At 40.3% G+C, this 21,522-nt stretch overlaps 1 protein-coding gene across 1 annotated transcript in view; it reads right to left on the reverse strand.

Annotated features, from left to right (window-relative positions):
* Positions 1–21,522, reverse strand: part of lama5 (laminin, alpha 5) — a 151,434-nt gene that overhangs the window by 56,025 nt on the left and 73,887 nt on the right. Inside the window, exons 8-22 of the mRNA XM_030056408.1 lie at positions 21,259–21,377; positions 18,796–18,886; positions 17,710–17,844; positions 17,317–17,382; positions 15,553–15,693; positions 13,323–13,460; positions 12,706–12,840; positions 10,824–10,958; positions 10,043–10,180; positions 9,427–9,479; positions 8,609–8,708; positions 8,469–8,521; positions 7,607–7,712; positions 5,352–5,451; positions 5,033–5,189 (exon numbers count right to left, since the gene is read on the reverse strand). Of these exons, the coding sequence (XP_029912268.1) occupies positions 5,033–5,189; positions 5,352–5,451; positions 7,607–7,712; positions 8,469–8,521; positions 8,609–8,708; positions 9,427–9,479; positions 10,043–10,180; positions 10,824–10,958; positions 12,706–12,840; positions 13,323–13,460; positions 15,553–15,693; positions 17,317–17,382; positions 17,710–17,844; positions 18,796–18,886; positions 21,259–21,377 (1,667 nt within the window). The remainder of the gene's footprint in view (positions 1–5,032; positions 5,190–5,351; positions 5,452–7,606; positions 7,713–8,468; positions 8,522–8,608; positions 8,709–9,426; positions 9,480–10,042; positions 10,181–10,823; positions 10,959–12,705; positions 12,841–13,322; positions 13,461–15,552; positions 15,694–17,316; positions 17,383–17,709; positions 17,845–18,795; positions 18,887–21,258; positions 21,378–21,522) is intronic.

A 21,522-nucleotide genomic window follows, 5' to 3' on the forward strand; every position in this document is an offset into this window, starting at 1 on the left:
TCACCTTCATCACCTCCTCAACCTGACAGAGGAGAGAGGGATGAAGAGGAAGAGGGAGGAGGACGAGAGGAATGAGACCAGCACTGCCATCGATTCAAAGCCGGAAAATCGAAATTCCCAGTTTATATATATGGGTAATTCTTCAATTGAGGGAACTTTTGACTTCTTAAATTGTAAGAAAATACAACTTGTAGAAACATATTTTTATCCATCTGAATATTGCTTTTATTTTCTCAGGAATTCATTCTTGTGGATGGTTGTGACCATTTATTTCAGATATATTAATATATTTATAGGTTTTTCCAAGATGTCAGGACAAAACGTCATTACCATCACATCATCAAATAATGAATTATTTTTCAAAACAACATGAAAATATGGTGTTTTTAAAACATTGCATGTAATTTCAAACATTAATTTTGACTAAGCTGTGCTGAGAATGATTTTTATTTCATTTTAAACATATTTATAGGAGTTGTTTGTTCTGATATTTCAATATTATGTTAGATGCTACTCTGACAATTAAATTTATGCTTTCAGTACATTAATAACTTATATATTTTTTGGATAAAATGTTAAGAAAAAATGTTAAATTCTCACAAATACAAAATAAATATATAGAAATTATTTAATAAATTTGTTTTTCTCAAAAAATATGCGCTGTGGTGGTAATGACTGTGTGTTGCGGTAATGACAAAATGTTTTGGTAATGACATTTGATACAAACAGCTAATGTAAAAATGAATCAAATCCACCTTTTGAAATAGAAAATGTTTATTACCTTGTTACAAAACAGTTAACGTTAATGTTTTTGACCTTTGCGCAGTTGTTTTTGGTGCCATGTTGAATTAACTGTAGCCTATTAAGAGAAAATGTATGAATTTATTTTAAATGACACGTGAGGCCTTTATAAAGTATTCAGACATAATATTTATGAATTGGTGCAGAAAAATGTTATTCAATAATGTTATTTAACACAGCTGTTATTTTAAAATTTTAACACATATTATCCTTGGGGTTAAACCTCCAGAAAATCACACACACACACACACACACACAGACAAAGACAGACACATATGTTTTATAGAAGCCAGGGCCCAAATTGACCGCATCTAAAACCCCAGTGTCAAAATAGTCAAAATGTGTACTAGACATTGATAATACAGTACAGGCCACACCTTCTCATTCAATGCGTTTTCTTTATTTTCATGACTATTTACATTGTAGATTCTCACTGAAGGAATCAAAACTATGAATGAACACATGTGGAGTTATGTACTTAACAAAAAAAGGTGAAATAACTGAAAACATGTTTTATATTCTAGTTTCTTCAAAATAGCCACCCTTTGCTCTGATTAGGCTACTGCTTTGCACACTCTTAGCATTCTCTCGATGAGTTTCAAGAGGTAGTCACCTGAAATGGTTTTCACTTCACAGGTGTGCCTTATCAGGGTTAATTAGTGGAATTTCTTGCTTTATCAATGGGATTGGGACCATCAGTTGTGTTGTGCAGAAGTCAGGTTACTACACAGCCGACAGCCCTATTGGACAACTGTTAAAATTCATATTATGGCAAGAACCAATCAGCTAACTAAAGAAAAACGAGTGGCCATCATTACTTTAAGAAATGAAGGTCAGTCAGTCCGGAAAATTGCAAAAACTTTAAATGTGTCCCCAAGTGGAGTCGCAAAAACCATCAAGCACTACAACGAAACTGGCACACATGAGGACCGACCCAGGAAAGGAAGACCAAGAGTCACCTCTGCTTCTGAGGACAAGTTCATCCGAGTCACCAGCCTCAGAAATCGCAAGTTAACAGCAGCTCAGATCAGAGACCAGATAAATGCCACACAGAGTTCTAGCAGCAGACCCATCTCTAGAACAACTGTTAAGAGGAGACTGTGCCAATCAGGCCTTCATGGTCAAATAGCTGCTAGGAAACCACTACTAAGGAGAGGCAACAAGCAGAAGAGATTTGTTTGGGCCAAGAAACACAAGGAATGGACATTAGACCAGTGGAAATCTGTGCTTTGGTCTGATGAGTCCAAATTTGAGATCTTTGGTTCCAACCGCCGTGTCTTTGTGAGACGCAGAAAAGGTGAACGGATGGATTCCACATGCCTGGTTCCCACTGTGAAGCATGGAGGAGGAGGTGTGATGGTGTGGGGGTGTTTTGCTGGTGACACTGTTGGGGATTTATTCAAAATTGAACCATTTCAGGTGACTACCTCTTGAAGCTCATCGAGAGAATGCCAAGAGTGTGCAAAGCAGTAATCAGAGCAAAGGTTGGCTATTTTGAAGAAACTAGAATATAAAACATGTTTTCAGTTATTTCATCTTTTTTTGTTAAGTACATAACTCCACGTGTTCATTCATAGTTTTGATTCCTTCAGTGAGAATCTACAATGTAAATAGTCATGAAAATAAAGAAAACGCATTGAATGAGGTGTGTCCAAACTTTTGGCCTGTACTGTATATCTGTGAATTTTATCTTTACTGAGTTATCTCCATTAAATAAGGAAAAATCATTGAGTATGAGGCAAGAAAAAAAAAGAAATGTCATTACCACCACAGTTTGTCTTTACCATCACAGCTTATTGTGTGGTGGTAATGACGTGTGATGGTAATGACATTTCTTACTTTCCTGGTAAAAAATAGCTCATTGTATGACTTGGCAAGGCTAACCCAACAGCTTGTATAAAATGCACTCTAGTTACACACAAACAGAGCAAATTTTCATAAAACTACACTAAAATAACAACATTGAAGCTTATTTGGTAATGACGTGTAATAAACATACTCTCCTGTCACCCTATATAAATCTTGAATTTACTTACATTTCTGATGATCAAAATGTCAAACTTTCCTCTTGACAGCCATGTGCTCATCTGCCTCTGCACATATGCAGATGAGTTAAGTGAACTGATTTTGGAAAAACTTTATTATTCTGTGATTTGTTCAAAGTGATGGTAATGACCACAGTACTTAGGGACAGCCATATTTTGTTTGAGAAAACCCACATATGGCACATTAAAATGAAATATCTATGTGAAATTTATTTATTCAACTTGTTTTGAAGAAGTATAATGTAAAAATTTAGTTATTTTTAAACTTTTTTTCACTTTATAACATAGTTGAAGTACCACACTCTGGGCTAGGGACATGGCCAAAGCACTGAAAATTTGACATAAAACACATTTTAAAAAGTATAAAAATACATGACAAAGAGACAATAAAAAAAGTTCAGGGTTAATTTTATTGCTACTTAGCAAATGTGACAAAACCTAATATGATTTTAATTTTTTTCATGAAATTTTAGGCCAGGGACTGAAAAGTTACCCAAATTGAAGAATTACCCATATATTTTTTTAACATTTTTGATTTGTATGTATGTTAAACCGTTTCCCACACAGGGGTCTGGAGGGATGTCAGGTCATGTGATGCTGAAATCTGAAGTGTATTTTGAGGATTTTTTTTTGCTTCACGGCCATAAGCATATCATAACGAGCTGCATTTTGGAGAAATCTTTCACTGATAGCTGCGATTTTGACTCAAAGGGCCGTTCCGTTGCATTTTTCCTCGTAAGAAACTGGAATTTACGACTTTCCGGCATCTCTGGAAGGCAGCGTGAGTCTGGAGCCGCGAGGAAACGTGGAGTCCAACCCAGCAGGTCCTGCACTGCACCGCCTCTGGAGTGAAGGAACAAGGGAAGAGCGAAGAGAAAGAAGCAGCGGAGAGAACAACCTCCCCCTATCGCTTTCTGTACGAGCGACAGAAAGTCACAGAGAAGAGGAAGAGGAAGAGGAAGAAGAAGAAGAGGAGGAGGCGGCATCCTCGGTTTCTTCCCAGCACTTACAGTTACCACAGTAGAAGCTCTTGCCGTCCTCTATGACCGACACCCGGCCCCGTACGTCCAGACCCCCGCGGTTGACGTAGCGCAGAACCACACGGAAGAGGTCTGGAGAGCTGACCGACACCGACACCAACACCTTGGACTGGCACGGAGCCGTCGAGCAAGGCAGCAGGCGGCAGGCAGGTAGGGATATGGAGGGTTAAAGAAGAAGAAGAAAAAGAAGAAGAAGAAGAAGAAGCGAAGGAGGAGCGTTCAGGATGGAAAGAGGCAGGGTCGGGAGGACAGGAAGAGCAGAAAACACCAAAAGAGAGAGAGAAACCACACCAAAGGCCACTTCTTAGTACCATCACCAGTGAAGCCAAAAGCAAACCAGCAGCACCAGACTAACCATGAGAAATTAATTAATTTTTTATTCACAAGCCCAAAATATATGGCATCATATTCCTCTTTGGATTTGCACTTTTCAGCACACACACCTCCACAGGAAGTCACCGTCCAACTTATGGATCCATTTTAAGCTTTTACTGCTCTTTTTTCAAACAATAAATAGCAAAAGCAAAAACATATGTATATGTTATATATTCACTTTAGATTTTTTTTTGTTGTTAGAATTAATAGGTGGTGACTCATTCCACAGGGCAGCAAATACTTATTTGTTACATAATAATGAAATCCTGTTGAGGTATATGCGCTGAACAATAATAATAATAATAATAATTTAAAAAATCTAGCAAAGTGAAATATAATTTTAAATAACCCACACCCTTCGGCTGTTGACCAAGCTGTGAATTTCATGCAGGGAGGAGAATAATTCTGGGCCACAATCATAAACAAAACATATACCGATACATTAATGTTCTTAAAAAAAAAAAAAAAAAAAATCACATTTAAAGACAAACTTTCTGTCTTTTAGAAAAAAAATTTTAGAAAACAAATCTACATCTGAGTTGTCTGTAATCTGGAATATTGCATGTCTAGAGACTCATGACAGTACAGAAATACCAAATCAACAGTCAGCATTGCATGATTTCTGAAAAACGTGATGCTCTATGTTCTATGTGTTGGATTCTTATCCGTAGCTTTGCTGCTGTAATGAATCCGTTTGTCATCTCTTATCTGGGGCAATGTCTGATATGTGAGGTCAGGGTTCAGGGGTCAGAGGTCAGAGCTCAGTCCTACCTGGATGGGCGACATCTGAGCGTAGCCCCTCCAGCTGAAGTCTCTGAACTCCAGAGGGTTGTAGCCGAATCGCACCGGCCTGCCGTCCAGCATGGTGCCCTCCTCGATCTCAAACTTCAGGTGGTGCAGGTCGGGGAAGTAGTGATCTGGACGAGGGCTGCGGGAAGAGGACGGCCCGTTCAGGGAGCAGGACAGAGAGCGCAGCAGAGGAAACAGCCTGGGCTGGATCCGCATTCACACGGTGGAGCCACTGCACCGCGAGATTATAAAATGGATTATTCTACTGAGCTGAAATATTCCCACCGGCTGTTTGACTTACAGGTTACATTTGGGTCCCTCCACGTTGGGCCTGCAGCGACACCTGCCGTTCCTCTCTCCACAGGACTGACCCGCCGAGCCGCCGATGTCACACTGGCAACCTGGAGACAGGGTTATTATTGTTAATGAAAATGAATGAAATAACAAAAACAACCAGGCGACTACGTCCTGGTTGTCGAATATTCCAGCGAGGAAGAAACTCCACAAAAAAAGAGGCTTTCCGAAAAAACGATAACTAACTGAGACCGTATTGTGAGTTTACAAAACTAGTTTACATTTTTGTCAATTTGTTCCATACATAAATCCAGTATTCTGATTGGATATGAGATCTGTCTTTCCGCTTTCCAATTTTTATCTGACAATTATCCCACATTACAAAAAAAGGACTAAAACTGACACTAAGGGCCCTATCTTGTGCCACCCGCTATCCGCTGCCACTACCCGCTACCCGCAAATTGCGGATTTAGGAACTCCCGCTATCCCTAAACGGTATCTTGCGCCACCCGCTACCCGCTATCCTTATGCCGACTCTGTCATTTGCGCCTGGAGGTGTGTCCGTGGGTGTGTTTCATGCGCTATCCCTAAAGTTGCTATCTTGCGCACACACTTTAGGGAAAGCGGATAGCGGGTGGTCCTGACCACCCGCTATCCGGTATCCCTAAAGTTTTGGCTGTTACGAGAGCGCGCCCAGGCGGCTTCAATGCGCGCCCCGACGGAGCCTCGCCACGCACACAGTCGGACTGATACCGGGACGCCGCCGGAATGGACTGAGTATATTACTCATATAGACTGTTTAGAGGAAAGACTGTTTTAATTGGACACTTACGCCAGCACGTTTTATTGTTTTATCATAAGCCAGCAGCTGTGCTATATTTTTATTTTTAATATTTTATTTGCCCAATCTACCTTGTCAATAAATTAGTTTACACATATTCCACCTCTGCCTCTTGTGTGTGTGTGGTGTGTGACCCGGGGATTTTATTCAATCAGTACAACCTGGTGACACGTCCACTTGGACACATGTGGCTCCACCTCCCGAATTAACTCGCCTATAATATAATATATAATATGTATATAAAGCCACCTTGCTTTAGCCTCAGTAGAAGCCCTGAGAAAATCTACCTCCCTCTCTCCATCTCGGGTTTAGGATTTAGGATTTAGGATGGCGCATCCTGCCCTTAAAGGCAATGGCACCTGGCACACTGATTGGTTTAACTGGCGTAACGCCCAAAACACGCCTATGCATAATATAGCGGGTAGTGGAGGTGTTTTGCGGATAGCGGGAGGTGCACAAGATAGCAACTTTTACGGGGGAACGCCTCTTCCTAAATCCTAAATCCGCAAATAGCGGGTTTAGGGAGTCTGGCGCAAGATAGGGCCCTGAAACTAATAAAAACTAAACTAAAACGAAGAGTTTTCAAAAATTAAAAGCTAAACTAAACTAGTAGACCTGCTTTAAAAGTAATGAAGACTGCACTGAAATTGAAAACAAAATGTCAGAATGAAATAAAGGTAAAAAAAACAAAAAAACAAATAAAAAATGCAAAACTATCATAACTTTGCCTTGAAAGACACATACACAGCACGTAAACATAAAACTGAACACCATAATGAGATCAGCGAATTTCAACTAGTGCTGCACCCAAACAGCCAATTTGACTTTAACTTGAATTGCCTCACACACATACTTCATGTCACGACTCCTCACTTTCCATGACTGTCTGTTCGTTTCATGACGGTATGGAAATCAACTTGCAGGGAGTTGAAACTTGCTCGGGACACGTAACGCCCCGCGAGGATCACAGCCTAATTAATTTTTTTTTCAAGCTCCGTTTTTGTTGTTGATTTGCATTTGATTTGAAAAGTCTGCAGGGCTTGCGGTGCATTCATGTACCTGCTGGAAGCTCAGACATCCCTGGATTTTCAAGTCAACAGTGCATGACTGCATTTGCATGCTACTTCGTTGGCAAACCCAGAAGACAAGTGATAATTAAACATAAATGCTGTAATGCTGCAAAGAAACTAGTCGAGCAACCAAGTAGGAGAGCTGTTTTTCCAACTTCCCACCAACACATGAAAGCACCAGCGGACCTGCAGACTGTTCAAATCAGTGTGCACAGGGGTGAAGCAACTTGAGCAAAAAAAAAATCTGGATGTTGGATGTGTAATCGTGTGCCTGCCTCAGGTAAGTGCCAACTCTCTGCCAGCTGATGTTTTGCAGCGTAACAAAAGGACAGGACGCTGACGGTCACTCACCCTGGCAGCCGAAGTAGTTCTGCTCCTGCAGGTTGTAGTATCCGTCTTTACATGAGGAGCAGGTTCCACTGCAGACGTTGGGCTTACAGTGGCACTGACCGGTGCTCTGCATGAACAAGGAGGACATCATTATCTTATATGATGAGAACAGGAAGCACCAGCACTGATCAGACCAGGCTTTGATTAGCACAGCACTAATTACCAGCCAAACATCAATCCAAAACATACTGCATGCATGCAAAAACAAAGAGTTGGAGCTGCTGCACTCATGAGGCAAGGTGCAAAACATACACACGCTCTTTGTGTAGGGTTATTGTCTTTATATGGATTCAGAGCTGGATCATTGCTTGTCTTCTTCTGTTTATTGTTTGAGGTTTGTTTTTGTCCAGTCCTGCTGTAACACCAATTCCCCATGAGGAACACTGAGGAACTGCACTGTATTTAAACACAATGGATACTGATATCAGATATTTGTTCAGAGGGTACCTGGCATGACCAGTATGCTCGACTTGTATTTTTTAAACCAGTGGGGAAAAATTAAAAAATCTGCCAGTTCTATAAGATAATCCCACTTGTTTTCCAATGCAAATCAATTTGTTTGCAGTTGTGATATGTTTTTGTACTAAACTGCCTAATTCTGCCTTATTTCATTAATATTTGTTCCCAGAAAAAAAAAAATCCTGAAACAAGTGAAACTGCAGTGGAAACAAGTGGCATTATCTCATCCAACGAACACTTTTTACCTTGTCTGAAGGAAAAATAAGATTTTAAGACTGACTGTGCTGAATGGATGTTTTTGCAGTGTGAGGGTGCTGCAGCTTCAACACCTTGAAATGGACAAAGCATCCTGCAGCTCACTGACCTGTGCACACTCGGCCACGCCGCTCACCGTGCCTGGGATGTTGCATTCACAGCCTGCAGGAAAGTCCGACATGTTAGCTCACTATCTGTGTGTGTGTGTGTGTGTGTGTGTGTCTGTGTGTCTGTGTGTGTGTGTCTTACTGGAACATCCATCAGGAGAGTCAGGGGACAGGTTCCAGTACAGAGCTTTACACCTGTCGCAGGCTCCGCCCTCCACATTTTCACGACACAAACACTGGCCCTGAGGGGGTGATTGACAGCAAAATGAACCAATCAGACTCTTCGTATTTTTTTTTTAAAGATTTGTGGACGTTTCACTGGTTTGAAATTTCAATTTACACCCTCTAGTGCAGGATGATGACGTCACTGTTTAAGATGCTCTGTTTTACAGGACGTAGAGGTCATGTGAGGTCATTTCATGGGGACTTTAATGAATCCAGAAAATGTCAGGAGGAAAAAAATGCATTCTGGTATTCCGGATATCTAGCATTTTTTCCCTTCCTATATTAAAGTAACAACATAAACAACTTGAGTTATCAAATGGACAAATGTAGCTGCTGAGCCTTGTTCCCACTGAACCTACTGTCATACAGCAGAGCTGACCTCTGCATGTGTGCTGGACGTTTTTCTTTGTAATTTGACGCGTTTCCATTAAATCTTCACTAAAATCAAATTTCCGCTACAAGTATAGTACTCGCATTTTCCTTAAAGCATCAGTAAGTGTAGCCTGCATGATGTAAAATTAGCAAACAAGGTGGTAGAAGTTTTGTTTCATTGTGAAGAAGACAAACTGTTCAGTCTGAGTATTAGTCATTTGAACCAAATTAAGCTTTTCCTTTTTTTCAAAGCTCAAATCTCTGCTCTATTAGCTGTAGTCATTTTGCATTGCTCCTAACACACTTCAAGTTTAATTAATTAGAAATTTCATCATGATAAAATATTGTAGTGCATGAACTTACCAGTGGTGGCTGAGCTACATGCTGAACAGAGCCGGCCGGGTGGCACGTACCAGCTGGGACACACACAGGAGGAGAAAAAACAAGAAAACAAAATTTCAAAAGAGATCAGGTTTTCTGGCTTAGAGACAAATGACTGAAACAGAGGGGAGAAAAAAAAGAGTCAGCTAATATTATATAGCATGATGCTTTGCTATACTAACTGAAAAAATCCTATCTAGCCATACTTTACCTTCTGCATTCATACCTGTCCCACCCGTTAACAAGCAAACCTGAAAGCCACTGCCATAAATTAATTAAAGAACTCATTAATATTTATATTTTTATTGATATTTTAACCTCAATTCCTTCTAGGCCATTCACGTTTGCTAGTTAATTAGCTAATTAACACTCAAACAAAGTGTTGTTATTTAGCCCCGCCCACTGAGGAGTCAACCAATGAGATGACTGTTGACTCATTAACTCAGTGTGTGTGTGTGAGTGTGTGTGTGTGTGTGTGTGTGTGTGTGTGTCTTTATTTTGGTAGCTGCTTGGCTGTAGGTCCCATCAGTTCCATGACATCAGGCACACACATCTGTATTTGCCCTGTGTGTGTGTGTGTGTGTGTGTGTGTGTGTACCTTGGCAGTTGGGGAAGCCGTAGGCGCCGTGTGCACAGCTGTCACACCTCAGTCCCACCACGTTGGGCAGACACACACACTGTCCCGTCAGCTGGTTGCAGCTGGAGAAGCGAGAGCCTTGAGCAGAGCACTGACACGCTGCAGAGAGAGAAACAAAAACACTCTGACTCACATCATCAAAACTCTTTTACTTATTAATCCAGCCGAGAGCGGGGAGACTCCACCTGAACGTCAGTTAGAAAAATTAATTACTGAATATGAAAGGTGGCCAAAAAAAGTGGAAATATCACTTAAAAAAAAGACTTTTAATGTTGTAACTAAATGAAAGTTACAAAGGAGCCACATGATCAAGTCAAATTTGTTCAAATGATTTTTATCAGCGTGTCGGCTTTGAAAGACAGGCAGCAAGTTGCACTTTCATGAGTAAGATTTCAAACAAATATACTGTTTAAATAATTGGTAATGATTTAATCATCTTATTCCAAAAGAATGATGTCAAATCAGCATAAACAAAGTGTATCAATTAGCAAAATTTGAATGTAGTGAAATGAAATGAACTGTCCGTGGGATGTGATTGCCTTAGTTACATTATACTACAATACTGAAGGAAAAAATAAATACTTTAATAAAGTATTAAATTCATATATTGTTGGATGCTTCTGCCTTTTTACCCACAGACTGACATAAAAAACTTCCTCAGGGAAATAAAAAACGTCAGAAATCTGTCCACATTTTGTCTGGATCAGTCGTTTCCAGCATCATCATTGGTTCAGCCACTTACGCGTGCAGCTCGGGTAGCCATAGTAACCAGGTGCGCACTGGTCACATGACGCGCCGCTGTAATTGGGCCGGCAGTGGCAGTGACCCGACGCGCTGCAGCTGTCGTCCAATGAGGTGCGAGGATCACAGCTGCACACTGCGACAACAGGAAGGGAGACACCTCATTAGGATTAAAAAAAAAAAAAAAAAAAAAGCAATAATAAGAGGTGTTTAGTTTTTTCAGTTGACTTTTCAGAATAAGAGCCTGTAACACCACATGCTTTTTCCTCAGCTGGCCAATCATGACGAGACAAAAAGGGTTCTCCTCTGTTAATATCATATTATCATTTTAAAAACATTCATTATTTTTTGCTGTGCTCCTATTTTGTGCTCCATTTTAGTCTAGTTTTTTTTCTTTCTTTCTACCTTTCTATGTCTCTGCACTTTTGTAACCTATTTATTAACTATAATGATTTTAATTGTTATTATTCTCTTCTGCAAATTGCCTTTTTTATTGTATGGATTTTCTTATTTCTTTTAAATGTTTGTTTCTTTTAAATTGTTTGTTTTCACTTTTCTTGTTTTTATGTAAAGCACACTGAATGTGCTATAGAAATAAAGTTGCCTTGCCTTGCCAACCTTTTAATGTCAGCACAAAGACCTCTTGGCAGCACTTTGCACATTTACTTTGCATTAATATTACTTCACATTATTTGAAGAGGCAGTTGTGTTTTTTGCTGTTTTCATGTTCTTCTTTTTTTAACTTCAGTGTAACAAAAATGCAACTAGTACATTTGGGGGTTGCATGAAATGCTCATATGAGGGGGGATATTGTACATGAGCTTTAACTGAGCCTGTTAATAGTGAAGAACACACACCCTTACTCAGCCTCGGCCTGCTTCACATTCATACATGCACAGTCACACTGCTGTTCCTCTATGCAAGTACATATATAAATCATTTAGTCGAGTATTGAGCAGTAAAACCTTTAATTTTCTTGAATTAGTGAAAAAAAAACTGCTAGTGAGGTGAGACAGATGCTGTTGTTTTGAGAATCTTCTTGAATTTAATGTTATTTTCTCTGTGTTATTGCCTTGATCTGTCTCATTTGGATTTGTTTCAAGACAATGACGCTTGTTTCTAGAAATGTTCATAAAACAAGTGAAAGCGCATTGGAAAATTTTCCCTTCTTTCAAGAATCATGAGGTCCTGAGACTGAATATTTGATTGAATGACTTGAAAATATGAACTTTTTTTTTTTTTTTTTTTTTTCGCAGTGTATGGACATCTCTTGCACCTTCTCCAATACTTCCAGAGGTTTATAGTGGAAGTTTTGTCTGTTTTTAGGCAGAACCTGAATGAAGTGTCGTTAAATTTAATGAGGCAATATAACACTTCATAAGGAGGTGCTTAGGGTTTCCGTGTGTGTGTCCACGTGTGTCCAGCCAAACATATCACTCATATTTTTTCAGCTTATTCTAGACTGCAAAAAATCCCATGTTCACAAGTCATTCAGCCTCATATTCAGTGATGTTTTTTCCCTTCAAACAAGGTGAGAAAAAAAATCTGATGGCCGGTGGGATGAGATAATCCCACTTGTTCCAGGAAAAAAGTTTATTGCAAACAAGTATAAATGTGTTGAAAAAAGGGAGAATAAGACTAGGGTCAAGAACATATGACACTTGATTCAATAAAATTCTGGAAATAAGTTGATTAGTGTTGGGAACAAGTGGGATTATCTCATCCCACTGGTGGATTTGTTACCGCTTTTTAAGAAGAAAACAAGACACGAACGCTGAAAATGAGATTGATCGAATTAGGGATTTTTTTTTTTTTTTTTGCAGTGTGGTCCAACTTTCTACTGAGATTTTTGTGTGTATGTGTGAGCGTGTGTGTGTGTGTACCTTGACAGTTGGGATAGGAGTGGAACCCGGATCTGCACTGTTCACATCGAGGGCCCTGAAACTCCGGTTTACACAGACAGCGACCGGACGCATCGCAGCCGCCGGGCAGGGAGCCGACGGTGCTGCAGCCACACACTGCAGAGAGAGAGAGAGAGAGAGAGAGAGGGAGAGAGAGAGAAAGGGAGAGAGAGAGAGAGAGAGAGAGAGAGAGAGGGAGAGAGAGAGAGACTCAACATCAGACGAGACCAGCTCCTCTGATTGTAAAATTAAACCGTCATTGCTTTCAAGCGCAAGTCAGGAACTTCATCCAATCAGCGTGTGTGTGTGTGTGTGTGTATGGGGGTTCGCTGCTTTTACACACTCTGCCGATGCACCGATTTGTCCCAAACCAACCAGTCGGCCAGTGGATGTTTGAAATGGGTCACTGGCTGTTGTTTCAGCTGTCTGATCTGATCACATTACAGGCCTGCTTATGCTCCGTTTGATGGAAACTAAATATGGGCTTTTTATCTTATTTTTTTAAATTATTTTTTTTGAAACAGGACAAGTCCCTCTGGTATGTAAGTGACCTCACTGAGAGAGAGAGAGAGAGAGAGAGAGAGAGAGCAGGGACTCACGTTGGCACAGCGGGTAGTTGAAGTAGCCCGGCGCACACTGCTCGCAGTGGTAACCATGGAAACCACTTCGGCACACACCGTGTCCGGTCACCGAGTCACATGACCCGTCCAGACAGCCAGGACCCGAGCACTGACAGGCTGGACACACACACACACACACACACACACACACACACACACACACACACACACAGAAACACACAGAAACACACAAATATATACAAAAATAGTCAAATAAACTGCACCTAAAGCATATGTGAAAATGAATTAATGGTTAAATGGATGAAAGATTAAATAATAAATGAAATGTAAATAATAAATAAATGAAAAAATAATAAAATAAACAGAAAATAAACAGAAAGAATACAAACTATAGGTTTAAGTATCTGTCTGTCTGTCTCAAAGCCAAACACATGAACACACCACAGAGCTGAGTTTAACGGTGTTTGGTGTGTGTCAGTGAATGTGACGGTGTATTTTTTCAGACGGTGTGTGTGTGTGTGTGTGTTCAGCAGTCTGTCTTTGTTAACACACGCCAACTGAGGCAAAGCTGCAAAGGGGAAACTGTTTACACCGATAAACATTGCTGTTTACTCAGGAGTGTGAGTGTGTGTGTGTGTGTGTGTGTGTGTGTGTGTGTGTGTGTGAGGTCACTCCTGGGTGGCAAACTAACACTGGATAAACAAACAAACCAGTGAATGAAGTGTCTGGGATTCCTGGCTCTGCGTGTGTATTTTGTGCATTTGTGTGTGTTTTAGATGTGTGTGTGTGTGTGTGTGTGTGTGTGTGAGCAACAGATGGGCCCACACAGGAATTCTGGGTAATGAAGTCCTTCAAACTTGCCAATACTCAAACAGTTACCACCGGCTAACTGCTAGAGTGCCCGTTGAAAACTCATCCACATGCAAACGCATCTGTTTTCCTCCAGGTGGAGCCGAGGAATACTCAATTCTGATTGGTCAGCAGGGGCACTTTGCGTCCCATATTTCTGAACAATAACTGTGGTGAATGAACAGTTGAGCCTTGATATGGATGGTCACTCCAAGCAGGTCTGATATATATATATATATATCACTCCATGCAGAAAGTCCGGTACATTTACTAAAGTTAAGTTAAACTGGAGCACGACGTAAAGTCATTACCACAAGAACGGAAATGGATTCAATCATTTATTTGGGAAGCACGAAACATTTGAGTCACTGTTGGCGGAAAATACGAACAATGAGGCTAAGTGCATTCATTTTACTTGAGTGTTGCACATTAGTACATTTTTCAAGTATCGGTACTATCGGTAAAATGTACTAAATGCATCGTGAAAGCGATCCAGCAATGTGTTGATGTTCAAAAGAAACTCTACTTTTGAATACTTTAGTATTTTTAACAGCAAGAACTCCAGCACTTTAACTCGAGTTAAAATCTGACTGAGCAACTTTCACTTGTAGTACGGCCTTACTTCACTTCACTCGAGTATCGGGGTACTTTAGTGTACTTTGTCCTCCACTGGTTGTTATGGAATCTATGCACAATTTGTTAGGCTAATAAAATCACCTCAGAATATTTTTTTGCTGTTTTCTTTCACTAACTAATTCATTAACAGGATAATACTGAGCCAGACGGTCAGAATAAACCCTGACAGGCTGATCAGGATCATCTTTACATATCGCTTCTGTCTGTTTATGATAACACTTCTTTCAACGAACCAAACATTTGAGTTATATTTTGTAAAATCTTCAGGACCCCTGCATGATCTGCAGAATGGTTTGTTGCAATATAAAAATGTGAATAAATTGAAGTAAACAGGCCAAACATTAAAAATCACTGGTGTGGTCCTTTTTAAACAATGAACTCATCCTGCACTGGTGGGTGTCACTTCAAATTTCAACCAATAATAAATTCTTCATATATTTTTGAACAATCTCATTCCTCCACTTATTTTTCAAATAAAGTTTTGTCTCCCTGAAAAAAAAGAAGAAAAAAAAGAAAATGATAACACTTCTGTAAGCAGCTAAAGGTCACACAGGTCATGGTTCATGTCCAACGCAGTAGATTTCACAGGTTTGTGTTTTGCTGAGTGAGTCCGTGTGGAGGGAAACTTTTCTTTTTAGTGCGGGTGGAAACTGTTTTCAGATCCCTTCTTTTCCTTCACTGCTATTCACTTATTTTACTTTATGCATGCATATGTTTTATTGGTCTGTGTATCTATCCATCTGTCTGCCTCTGTGTTCCTCACCCTGACAGTTGAGGCCGTAGAAACCAGGAGCGCAGGTGTCACAGTGGTCGCCGGTGAAACCCTGTTTGCAGACGCAGGTTCGAGTCCGGGGATCCGGCCGGCAGGAGTTATCCACCGTCCCGGCGGCGCTGCACTCGCAGTCTGAGAGGAAGGAGGAGGGAGCGGAGGAAGGGAAGAGAGAGATGGACAGACACAGTGAGAAAGAGAGAGAGAAAACACGTCCTCAAACCGAATGATTTATCACCTCAGTATACTTCTAGACATATAAACTTGCTCTCTGGGTTTATACGTTCAGGTTTAGGTTATTTTTTCTCTGCTGTTTAAATTGTTCATATTTCTATTTTTTATATATTCCTTGTTTATAGTGTATATATTGCTTGCTGCTATTTATCATCTGTTTATACTGTAAATTTGCACATTGCCCACATCTATGCACACGTTTTTTGCACATTGGGTACTTAGATCTCTAGTGTCATCTTTTATTCTTTATTTTTTTATTTATTTAATCTTGTAATCTGTGGATACTGCTGAAAACTGTGAATTTCCTTCAGGATGAATAAAGTATCTATCTATCTATCTATCTATCTATCTATCTATCTATCTATCTATCTATCTATCTATCTGTCTATCTATCTATCTATCTATCTATCTGTCTATCTATCTGATAAGTGACATTGCACAACCGGCTTTGGCAGCAGCGTCTCCGATGATCAGTCGTGCCGATACAGTTTCTGAGTTACTGACGGAGAGAATTCCTCCTGTTGACTTGTTTTTTTTCCCCCAGTGAACACAAAAAAAACCTCCAGTCACTGAGCCCGACACAAACAGGCTGCTGGGACAGTGAAAACACCGACATGCAGGGCACCTCGGAGGTTTTGAGAGTCTGAACTGTGTTTTGGTGCAGCTTATCACATTCCACTGGGATTCCAGTCGCACCGCTATGAAGGACGAAAAATGACAAAACAATAAATAAATGAATAAATAAATAAATACACATATAAATATAATAATGAATAAATAATTAAATTAATAATTATTTCTACATGTATTTATTTATTTATTTGTTTTTATTTTATTCATGCATTTATTTATTTATTTGTGTATTTCTACATTTATTTATTTATATATTTATTTATTTCTATATTTATTTATTTCTACATTTATTTATTTATTTATGTATTCATATATAAATATATACATACATAAATATGTATATGTGTATTTATTTATTTATTCATTTATTTATTGTTTTGACATTTTTCGTCCTTCATACACCGCACGGCGTTCCCAAACCTCCCTGAAGCCCGAATCTGACTGGCAGCAGCAACATCAACACGCCAACGGAGACAAGAGAGGAGACATTCCTGGAAATACGACCGAGGGCGACGGCGAATGAGGGGCGTGGTCAGGTTATTCATTTGAGTTTTTGACTGCTCTCTCCGGCCATGCCTCCTGTTTTCGGTGCTCTACTGACCTTCCCTATATGTTCCTAAAATTCAAACTTACATCCTTGGCTTGATGCGAGTGTGCCAAAGGCCCCTCTTCTCTAGCCAATTTATTAATTTATATATCCATTTTGGTCCACATTGTTTCATTTTTTTAATTTCGTAATTTTGCTTCTTTTAATTTTCGCATTTAATTTAATTTTCTTTTCCTTTAATTTTCAAAATTTTTTTTTAATTTTCAACACTTGACTTCACAAAACATTTGGAGCCCAACGGGACGTGGCAGCAGAGGGAAGGAGGAGAGGAGGAAAAGTCTTACTGATGATCTCTCCTGCAGGTTTGGCCTCTCCGTTGTTGTTGTTGTTGGTGGGATAGGTGGGGACGGCTGCAGGGGAAAGAGAGAGAAATCCCGATTTAAAGCTCTGCAGATGATGCACATATAAAAATGTAAGCTGCAAAGAAAGACACACTCTGCCTGTGTGAATTTGTGCATGTCACTTTGCCTTTCTTTTCATTTTTTTTTCATGTACTTATACAGAAAAAACACACATTTAGATATTTCTCACTTATGTCTTCATATATCCTGTTTTTAATAATGTGCTCTGTTAGTGCAGGGAGTTCTTACCTGTGCATAAAACCCATATGATGGGTTTAATGGGGAAAAAAAAGTATTCAGGCTTTACTGCTGAAGCAGAGGAGAGGAGAAACTCACGGTAGCAGTCGGGGAAGTTGATGAAGCCGCTGGCGCAGGAGTCGCAGTTCTCCCCGGTGTAGTTTGGTTTGCAGTAACAGCGGCCGGTCAGATCCTCACACGTCCCGTCTGTGAACTCGGACTCACACGCACACGCTGCCTCGGGGCACAGAGAGCGCGTTTCATTATGCAGCATTTACTCATAAAAAAACATGTTGACACTATGCTTTACGTCCACATGTTCATCAGTAAAACCACAGCAGGCAGGAACACTCTGCTGATGAATAGGAATGCACAGTAACATCGACACGTCACTGGTATCAGCTAAGAAAAGGCTTTAAAATGAAGATCGGTATGTCAGATATCAGAAAAAAAATCAATATTGTGCCTCCCTGATAAAAATAAATGCATCATGTTTTACACTTAAGTTCAATTAATCTGGCTTTTCCTTGTGTTTTGCGTCTGTATCTGCCAGATGAGTCAAAGGCCACACACACAGCGTTTGCTTTGTCTCACGTGTGCAGAGAATCAAACGTCCATTTCCTTTTTCACGTCTGCACTGATTTACTCAAGGGAGTCAGTCAATGTTTCAGCTGCAAGAACCTTTGTCAAGACTTGCCAATCACCAAGCAACAAAATGCTTAAATATAATTTATAACTGCATGATATGTCACAGCTGGGTTGGAGGAGTGTCCAGTTATGCAAAACTCCCTAAACTGGAAAAGAACGCACAAAATGTACGATCTTTCTTTTTTTGATGTTAGTTAGTGAGCACTTCAGCAGCCTGCTCTCACTGGCCATCACAATAAGAGCAGGCGTAATGATATGTTAATCCCACTACAGGAGAGGCGTGACGTTCTCTGCAATTAAGTGGAAAAAAATATGTGCATATATCAGCAATCAGCCAAATGAGCTAGAAAATATAGGAGAGACAAAAAAAAAAAAAAAAATCCAATATCGTGCATCTCTGATTATGAACTAAAGTTTCAATCTTTTTCTAAGTAAAGTTGCCTTGAGTCAAGCCTGTCGTACGGCTCTGGATGTCTTCTGTCCGTTTCATGTAGTAAACTATGTGACTGTGTCGTGTGATTGACAGCTGTCACTCACGTGAGCAGGCGAGCGGCGAGTCGATGGGGTGGTCCGGGGAGCGGTAGTAGGTCGGGATGCAGCGCTCGCAGTTCACTCCTGTGGTGTGATGCTGAGGGATTCAGGCAAAACATGAATACACTCGTTACAGCAGTTAGCTGACGACACACACTCAGTAATGTATTCTGATTACTCTCACATACTGCCATATGAGCTATAAAGGTACACACAAGAAAAAAATAACACAAGCTAAACAAGTTCAAAAGTTCAGGGATTTTGTTTTATCCTGTTTAAAGCTGTACAACTCTCCCTGATTCAAACAGTCCCCTGTATGTTTCTCAACAATAAACAGCTTTTCCACCAATAAAAGTATTGATTAAGACTCTGTAGACGCTCATATTCATGTTTTTTTTTTCCAACAAAAAAAAGTTCTGGTTCTCAAACTGGTTCGGTTCAAGAGTCTTGGAGCCGAGATGCAAACTAAGGAACTCGTCTGCATTTCCACCAGTTGCTCAGTTTGCACATGGCGGGCGTGCACGACAGAAGTGACCTCACCTGCCTGCTGTCACCTGCAGCCCAGAGCCCGACCCCTCACACCTGCTGCAACAATTAACCTGCTTAATCTGAGCCTGATAGGGTTCAGATTGAGGATTATAAACTCATTTTTTGGTTTGTTTTGTACGTTATGTTTATTTGCAGGCAAGTGTCAGGGAGGTTTTCTTGGTAGACACACTCGGTTCCCACTTGTGAACTATTATTCTCTGGTTCCAGCTGAGAACCAGTTAGCTTTTCTGTTCTGGAACCATTCTATATTTGGTGGAAATGCAAAGAACGGCTCAAAAGTTGGTGTGTAAACCAGAGCGGAGCTGATTCTTTGCTGGTGGAAAAGCAGCATCAGTCTGTCTGTGTCCAGCCTCTGCACCGGTCGGAGCTCCGTCCGCATGTTGATTTTGCCTAAATCCTGTTTTCTTGAGTCTCAGTGCCTCTGGCCTGACTCCTGCTGCTGCCTCTGGGCCTCCTGCTCTGCCGGGCCTTCATCAAGCCAACAACACCTCCCTGACCCTGACATCCCTCCATCCCTGGCTCATCCTCCACAGTTTAACCTCACACTCCGCCTCCAGTCCCTTAGCTTAGCCACAATACTATTACTATTACAGCCTGATCAAAACTCATGTTCTGCCAAAAACAACATGCACATATTTAAATAAGTATATCTCAAAAACTATAAGTGCTACATGTAAAAATCTGGTACCAAATGAAAGTTAAAACTTGTGGGATTTCAAATCTGGTCCCAAAAAGAATGCTAATATTATGTAGTTTCTCTAATATGAATAGATACAGAGGAGACATTTTTAATTCTGATTTCCGCCTATGCAAAATTTCAATAAAGAAGGGTTTAACAGCCACAAATATGATCTGGGCGACCAATAATACCATTGTTTCAATTGTCTTATATCTTGAGAATATATTGGATTGATTTAGGCAGCCTGAGTAGTTCACAAGAAGTCAACAAGCCTCATAATACCAAACATGTACTATACGAAATCCTCTGGTTTCTGCTGTAGGGGTCCATATATTCAATGCATGATAACCATCACTAAGCTGCCAGTCTGCAAAGGCTGTCATGTGAAAATGTTAACTAGAGATGTGTGGCAAGCAGTGATGGGAGTAATGGCGTTACAAAGTAACGGCGTTACAAAGAAACGGTGTTACTTTTATCAGTAACGAGTAATCAAAGAAATTACTGTTTCCCCCGTTGTAACGCCGTTACCGTTACTGACAATAAAATGCGCCGTTACTTACTACTAATAATTATTATTATTTTATTATCCTATTCAAAAAATGTGTGTCTTGTGGAGAAAAAGCGGTGTGTCAATTTTCAAACCGGTCGGACTTTGCAGTTTTTCGTAACTTATCAACATGCATGGAGAATGACTCAGCACAAATTTGAAGAATCGTCTGTGTTCTCCGACGGCAATTTCGCTGCCAGTCGTGCAGAAGACCACGGGTTCAATTCCCCATCCTGACTAACTGACATCACTACTTTAAACTATAATGAATTACTTTTTCAAAGTAACGTGGCCAACACTGACAGTGATAGATGAAATTTGACAGCAATGTCCACACTGCAACAGCAACGCAAAAATATGTGCATTAATAAGAGGATTTAAGAAAAGAAAAAAGTAACCATAAAAATGACTTTCCCCACTAACTGAATGACTCTTCTGCAGCAGTAATTGAGTAGTAATCAAAATTACTTTTTTACAGAAGTAATTAGTAATTGTAACTTATTAGTTTTGGGAGTAATTGGTCCCAACACTGGTGGCAAGTCAAAAAAACAAACTAGAAATTGCCCACCCGTTCGGATATCGGGGGTCAATTTTGGGGTCTTGGCTCATGGACTACAACATGAACAGAACTGAATAGAGTAGAGTAGAGTAGAGAAGAGCAGAGTGTGTGTGTGTGTGTGTGTGTGTGTGTTACCTGGCAGTTGAGGCAGACTCCTCCTCCTCGGTGGTGTCCGTGGACGTCGACACTTCCTCTGTTCTGGTCGACCTCCGGGTCGTAGTAACAGTCGAACGAGTGGCGGTGACAGTTACACGCTGAAACACACACACACACACACACACACACACACACACACACACACACGATACAGTACAGTTAGGATCTGACACACACACACACACTACTTCAAATATAACAAAATTAAAGAAATAATAAAACACTTTTATTAGATCCATAAAT

This window comes from Myripristis murdjan, chromosome 7 (assembly GCF_902150065.1).
Source record: "Myripristis murdjan chromosome 7, fMyrMur1.1, whole genome shotgun sequence".
Taxonomy (NCBI): Eukaryota; Metazoa; Chordata; class Actinopteri; order Holocentriformes; family Holocentridae; genus Myripristis; species Myripristis murdjan.